The 7414-nt window shown below is 38.6% G+C and overlaps 1 protein-coding gene across 1 annotated transcript; it reads left to right on the plus strand.

Annotated features, from left to right (window-relative positions):
• LOC121504309 (E3 ubiquitin-protein ligase TRIM21-like) lies at positions 1-7008 on the plus strand. The gene is made up of 9 exons (XM_041779022.1): positions 1-268; positions 362-687; positions 807-902; positions 1014-1247; positions 1376-1523; positions 3162-3188; positions 3316-3380; positions 6351-6467; positions 6622-7008. The coding sequence occupies exons 1-9, from the start codon at positions 1-3 to the stop codon at positions 7006-7008; spliced, it is 1668 nt and encodes a 555-aa protein (XP_041634956.1).
• Positions 7009-7414: the final 406 nt, after the last annotated feature.

The raw sequence follows: 7414 nt of genomic DNA on the forward strand, positions 1-7414 counted from the left end.
ATGTCCCTCACACTGTCTGAGGAGCAATTTCGATGCAGCATCTGTCTGGACATCTTCAAAAACCCAGTCTCCATCCCATGTGGCCACAACTTCTGCTTTGGATGCATCAAACGCTTCTGGGCTACCAGACATAGGTCTGAGTGTCCACTCTGCAAGGAGGCTTTCAGAAACTGTCCAGAGCTCCGGATCAACTTCATGTTAAAAGAAATCACCGAAGAATTCAAGAAGTCAGTTGTAGTTAACATTTTTCAATCTAGACTCTTCTACCATGCTCGAGTTAAATTAACTTGACTGGTTTTTTTTTTTTTTTAAAGATCTCTAAAGGGCAAACCAAATTACAAGATACCACCACGAAAGAGACCAATCCCGAAAAAGCCATCCTTGTCCAATGAAGTTCCCTGTGACATCTGCCAGGACAACCAGGTAATGGCGGTCAAGTCGTGCCTCGTCTGCAGGAAGTCTTACTGTGAAGTTCACCTGATGCCTCATTTGAGGGATCAAGTGATGTTGAAGCACACACTGACAGATCCGGCCACCTTCATCATGACTCACCTCTGCAAAAATCACAACATGCTCCTGGAAATGTTCTGCGAGAGCGAGCAGGTGCCTGTGTGCATGAAGTGTACAGAGAGGGAGCACAGACACCACAAGATCGTTTCTCTGGAGAAGGAGACGAGGAAGATCAGGGTGAGGGAAAGACGCTATTTAATTGGTTGATTCTGATCTATGTGTTCTGCCTTTTACAGACAAATTACTAGAACCTTTTCTTACAGTGTTTCTTAGTAATCTCTGTCCAACTTTTTCAGTCTCAAATGAGGAACATCAACGCGGAGTTTGAACAAGAGATCCACGCCAGACTCAGAAAGTTTGACGAGATCAAGGCTTCAATGGACTTGGGCAAGGTTTGTGATTTTATTTCTTTAAAGGTATAATATGCAGCATTATAACAGGAATATACACTGTATAGACATTTACTTTACATAATAACTATAAGAGACATATGCACTCCACAGGTAAATAAAGAGAGAGAGATACAGAAGAGTGTTCAGGTTGCAACCATGGCGATGAGCGCCATAGAAACAAACCAGGCTATGCTCACCAAGCGCATCGAGGAGAAGCAGAAAGCAAGTGAGAGATCAGCAGAGGGGTTTCTCAAAGAGCTGGAGCAGGAGATCAATGAGCTGCAGATTAGATGCACTGAGCTGCAGCAGCTGGAGCACACGGAGGAGCCTCTTCATCTTATACAGGTACAATAGTGATCAGGTGCTGAGTGTGCTAAATCTATACTTACTTCTATTATGTAAATACACCTACAATTTCAGGTCAATATGTGCTAACGAGGGACTTGTACTGCTGTTAACCTGTTTTGATTCAGAGTTTCTCATCACTGACCACTCCAATGGGAAAAAGGGATTGGTCAGGGGTCAGACTCCACTCAGAAGATTATCTTGGGATAGTTCGGACAGCTTTCTCCAAGCTGGTGGAGGTCTGCCATGAACTGGAAAAGAAGCTGTCTGCAGACGGTCAGTAAAGCAAGTGTGGATGATGCTGCATTTTTACGATAAGCCCCTCGAAGATGCTTTAAGACAGTGTTACTCAACCCTGCTCAACCAAAGTGCCAAACTGTTGGAAAAAAAAAAAACCTTTACAAGAGTCACAATCTAAGTGGTGAAAAGTGGCAAAAATGTCTTGAAGAAGCATTAAAAATAAGTTTAAGGGGGCAAAAATGGTCCAAAAGTGGCAAAAACATGGAAAAAAATGAGAGAAAAGTGACTAAAATGGGCAAAAGAGTGGCAAAATAGGGCAAAAAAGGAAACAAGTTGTTTTTAATTTAATTTAAAGGTAGATGAGATGAGCAAAAACCTGTGAAAAAGGGCAAGAAAGGGATTAAAAGTGGCTAAAAGAAGTTTCAGAAATGGGCAAAAAAGAGGAAACAAGTGGTATTTATTGGCAAAAGGTAGCTTATATTGGCAAAAAGTGGTGAAAAATGCTGGAAAGAGGCAAAAATGGGACAAAAGTGTCAAAAATGGGGGGAAAAAGTGTATGAAAGAAGTGGCAAAAATGGGCAAAAAAAATGGGGAAAAAGGGGTACCTAATGGCTTAAATGGGCAAAAAGTGGCAAAAAAATGTGAAAAGGGGCAAAATGGGGAAAAAGTGGCAAAACAAGTGGTAAAAATAGGCAAAAAAGTAGGGAAAAGGTGTTTTTTAATAGCAAAGGTAGCTCAATTGGGTGAAAAGTGGCACAAAATGGTGTAAAAGGGCAAAAATGGGATAAATGTGGCAAAAATGTGAAAAATATGTTTGACAATTAAAGCTTTCTGTATAAGTCTAGGAATCAAACTGATTAATGTAATTAACTTCTGAGGTCAAAGTTTCCCTTTTCCAAGGTTTTCTGGGGGAATAATATTTGAAATTAAGACATAAAAGAGCCACAAATAATCACAAAAGAGCCCCATGAGGCTCCAGAGCCACACATTGAGTAACACTGCTTTAACAGAAGATTAATCCAACAGTGCTCCAAAAGTATACCCAAAAACCCTAATTATTACCCACGCCAATGAAATCGGCAGGGGGTTATGTAAAGGGTTGCGTATCTTTGTTCGTTTCTTTGTTTGTTTGTATGTGTACAAGATAACTCGAGAACGGAAAGTCGGATCTTCACCAAACTTTCAGGGAATATTGGGATAGTGACAGGGAAGAATTGATCAGATTTTGGTGATGATCGGTGCACCCATTCGGTTTTTGTCGGACTTCGAAATTTTGAACACCATAGTAATCAATGGGAGTGTAAGTTCCTCGGCGCTGCTTAGGCGTGGGTCTGCCGCCTCAGACGACCATTCTAGTTACAAATGACTTAGTTACTACAGAAGCTCTAATAGGACATGCATTGATAGTTTTTCTTCAGCTTTCTTTTTTCTCAGCATAACACGGCTCTATGTTGTCATAATGGGTACATTTGAGATATTTTCTCAAGGTCTCAAGAAATTAACTTGATACTGTATGAAAACCAGTGTTGTTAACCCCAATTACAAGATAATATGTTAAAATCTTGAGAAAATAACAGACATACACGGTTTCACAGTACAATTGAGTTAAATAAAATTAATGGATATTAAACTGAATAACCATCTGACAAAGTGTGTTTTTCTTTTCTTTCATAGAAGTCAACCAGCTCACTCTATATGCAGGTATGTGTCTGAATATGAGGTTTATTTATCACTTTAAATCTTGCAAATTTGAACTTAGTTAGCTGATGTCTGTGATGTAGGTGAAGAATGCTAAATATCTCATCTGTTCATTTCTTTTTGTTTCCAGTTGATATAACTCTGGATCCTGCAACTGCTGCCGGCTGGCTGATTCTGACCCCCAATGGAAAAAAGGTAAAGTATGACTACCACAACACTATGGTCTCTAGTCTAGGTTTTCTCTTTAAATCCTTTCATAACTGATATTTATATTACAATGATGCTGTGTACTGTATCCATATGCAGATGACACCATCTTTACCTCTGCTAAGGAGGTTATGTGATCGTCAGGGTTTGTTACTTAGTTTGTTTGTTTGTAAGTTTGTTAGCAACATATCTCAAAAAGTTATGGACGGATTTTGATGAAATTTTCAGGAAGAGCCAGAAATGGCATGAGGAAGAACTGATTAGATTTTGGGACTGATCTGGATCACCCTCTGGATCCAGGAATTTTTTTTAAAGGATTCATTACTATCGGGAGATAGGGCTAATGGTGGAGGTCTGCGCTCTCCAAGGGCTTTTCTAGTTTATTTCTTGGAACAAGAACCCTCTAGATGCCCCTTTGCTTTATCCTGTACATAAATAATGTGTATTTTACAATGCCATGGTGAATTATTTCTTCATACCCAGTTGACACCATCTTATATTTCTTGAAACAAGACCCCTCTAGTTGACCCATTTCTCGATGTTTTTACTCCTGACATACTGTTTTTGTATACGGTCATGGTGTATTATTTGGTGTATTACTTCTACATACCCAGATGACACCATCTTTTATTTTTCCCCAAAAAACATCCCCTTCAGGTTACCCTGTGGCTCCATGTTTACCTCCTTAACCCCTTAAAGCCTATTGTATCATATTTGATACATACTTTTATGATCCCTTTATCTGGTCAATATGCTCAATAAATTACTAAAAAACAAACTTCTGAATACTAAAAACACCTATTGAATGAAATTAGATACAAAAAATATATATGTTAAATTTTATGGAAATTTGGATTTTGTGGAATTTCAGTAGAAAGTTAAAGAAACCTTTCAGTTACAAAAAAAAAGAGAATTTTCTGGCTCTTATCTGTGTTTTCAGACTTTAAGAGGTTAAATATTAAACATGTGTCCATATGCAGATGACACCATTGTATTTTCCACAAACACAACTGATAAAAATGACTCTTTCATTGCCCTTTTACTCTGTCCTGAATCAATGGTTTTTTTAACATTGTATAAGTGAAATATCTGTTTATATGCAGATGACACCACCTTATATTTCCTGAAACAAGATCACTCTTGATAAGCCTTTTCTTTATGCTATTAATCCTTCCACAAGTAATGTTTATTCGACATTGTTCTGGTGTAGTATTTGTTCATACCCAGATGACACCATCTTTTATTTTCACAAAAAAAATTCCCCATCAGGTTACCCTCTGGCTTCCTGTTTTACTCCTCAAATATTATAAATCTGTTTGTATGCAGATGACATCGTCGTATTTTCCACAAACAAAACTATTTAAAACTATATAAATATTACTTTTATCGACCTTTTACGCCATCCTTAAATATACTCTTAACATAAATAATGTTTATCGTTTTTAACTGTTGTGGTTTGGTAGTTTACACAGTTAACCCATCCCATATTTTTACAAACATAACCTCTTCAGATCAGCCTTTAATACTCCTTTTTATGCCTTTGATATGTGTTTCATACATCTCTGAAATGTCATATCTGTTCATATGCAGATGACACTCTTATATTTTCACAAAAATTAACCTTATAGATGACCCTCGAGTTTCCTTTGTTATTCTTTTCATTGATTGTAGTCATTATCATGTTGGAGTGTAATACTTTATATAGATGGTGCCACATTATATTTTCTCAAGTATGACACTTTGAGACCCTCTTTTGGTTCTCCTTTTCACTCCTTATATAAATCAACAGCTGTGCAGTGTACAAGCACATGGCCCCTCTAGATGCCCTTTTTTCTTCTTACATCAGTAATATTTACATAAAAAGCATAATATCTGTTGATATGCAGATGACGCCATATTATATATTTCAATAGCATTACCCTTTTGAAAGACCATTGTAATGCCCACTAATTTAAATCTTAATATTGACTGAGAAAAGTTTAAATAAGTGGATTTTACAGCACAAGGGCATAATTGCAGATGCTTATTGTTCTGGTTATATTTGAAAGAGAAATGTAATGTTATCAAACATTCTCTTACATATCTAAGAATTGGTTTAGACAGCATTTTGGCCTCTGTATACAGTCAAATAAATTTTTTCCTCTAATGTATAAAAAGTCTTAAACTGATCGCTTTGCCTCCAAGCAAGAAAAACCCATTATGTAATCCATCATGCTGTCCAAAGGCAGTGGTAACATACCAGTGGTAACACCTGACAGCTATCGCATTCATCACTGTGAGTTAGATAAAGATGTTGAAGGAAACATGCTGGCCTCTTTGTGTATACAATGCCCTCAAGTTGCCAAGTCATCCTTTCAAAAAATCCCAGTGATACCTGATCCTATGTTATTTTGACTTTAAAAGTTCCTCATGCCACCCCAAAGACAATGCCTTTTTCATTAAAAAATGACCCGCAACACAGCGTGATGTTTCAGACTTTAAAGCATCATTAGCTTATATAAACAGTCATATGAATGACTCTATTAGTGTTTTGTTGTCTTAATGGTTTTATTGAAATAGTTGTCTCAGGTCATTTATTTTATTCAACATCTTTGGTAAATACAGACAGAACAGTTCAAGTTATATAGGCCTAAGACTTCAATTTTAGTCTCCATTGCACCAAAAAAAGTGATATTAATTAAGTAGTTTTCACTAGTATCATATCAAAGTTTAAAAACAAGGTATGGCAACCCTGGGATTGAAAGTAGTAAGATTTTCTTGGTAAATGAAGACTGATTAACTCACCAGTCTTGGCAAGAAGTCTACCATAGAAAATGTCTTTGAATAGGCAAAGAATTTGGTGAATTGAACAAACACAAATAACACAATGCTGATGAGTGACAGTAACTTGGCAATTATGGACACTGAGTGAGCAAGGCCTCTTGTTTTTGACAGTGCTCATTGTATGAAAACCCACAGGTCAGCCTCGGCTGCCAGAAACTGTCCCTCCCAGACGATCCTCGAAGGTTTGACTCGTGCGTCTCTGTTCTGGGAAAGCAGAGCTTCACCTCCGGAAGAAGCTACTGGGAGGTTCAGGTAGGAATTCTCCCCACCCAGCGGGGTGTGGCAACTTACCAAAGAAGTGAACATCACAGTCTATCGCTGCCACCACTGCACTTTTAAGGAACAGCTGTTAAAGGTTGGTATCACTAATTTGTTGGTCTAATCCGTGTTTTTTCTTGTGTTTCAGGTTGGTGATAAAACCGACTGGGATCTTGGCGTGGCGAAGGAGTCCATCAACAGGAAGGGGGCCATCACAGTGCGTCCCGACAGCGGTTACTGGGCGATCTGTCGGAGGAAAGGCGGCAGTCTCAGCGCCTGCGCCGGCCCCTCCGTCACCCTCCACCTCCAGGAACTCCCTAACAAAGTGGGCGTGTTCCTGGACTACGACGCAGGGTCTGTGTCCTTCTACGACGCTGAAGCAAAGACTCACATCTACACCTACAGCGGATGTTCCTTCTCTGAGCCTGTCTACCCATATTTAAACCCCTGTCTCCATGATAATGGCAAAAACACTGCCCCGCTGGTTATCTGTCCAGTGGAGGTTGAGTTCCCTGATGGGGCCGCAATATTTTAAACAGGAGACTCTGGGATCTGTCTCTAAATATCGAGCACTATAAGACAGTTTTACATGTATTCACTCCATGCACCAGTCTTTATGGTTAATCCAGCTTTGAATCTAGCCGGTCACTGATTATGAATGTGCACATTCACAGCTGTTCCACCAGGTTTTCTTTGACCCATCTTTGATTTCTAACCACTGTATCAGAACAGTTATGAAGGATTTTCTCAAAAGATTCACTTTCAGCTTCACAACCTTCAGAGCACTGGTAGTAAAAGTTATAAGAAGGGAGAGTCTGACAGATTGTAAATACATTTTTGAACATTTTAAATGATCTGTGGCCTTTTACACCAACTCTACTTTAAGTTTGGGTGGTATGTTCACCATAAACCCTTCGTTAACACTGAAATATTTCACTTAA

This window comes from Cheilinus undulatus, linkage group 22 (assembly GCF_018320785.1).
Source record: "Cheilinus undulatus linkage group 22, ASM1832078v1, whole genome shotgun sequence".
In the NCBI taxonomy this organism is placed as follows: domain Eukaryota; kingdom Metazoa; phylum Chordata; class Actinopteri; order Labriformes; family Labridae; genus Cheilinus; species Cheilinus undulatus.

Bases quoted from the DNA above. Each gene is read 5' to 3' on its own strand.
- LOC121504309 (XM_041779022.1), top strand. From the start codon at position 1: ATGTCCCTCACACTGTCTGAGGAGCAATTTCGATGCAGCATCTGTCTG. The intron at 3,381-6,350 runs GTAAAGTATGAC...GAAAACCCACAG, and splicing joins TGACCCCCAATGGAAAAAAG to GTCAGCCTCGGCTGCCAGAA. The intron at 6,468-6,621 runs GTAGGAATTCTC...CTTGTGTTTCAG, and splicing joins GAAGCTACTGGGAGGTTCAG to GTTGGTGATAAAACCGACTG.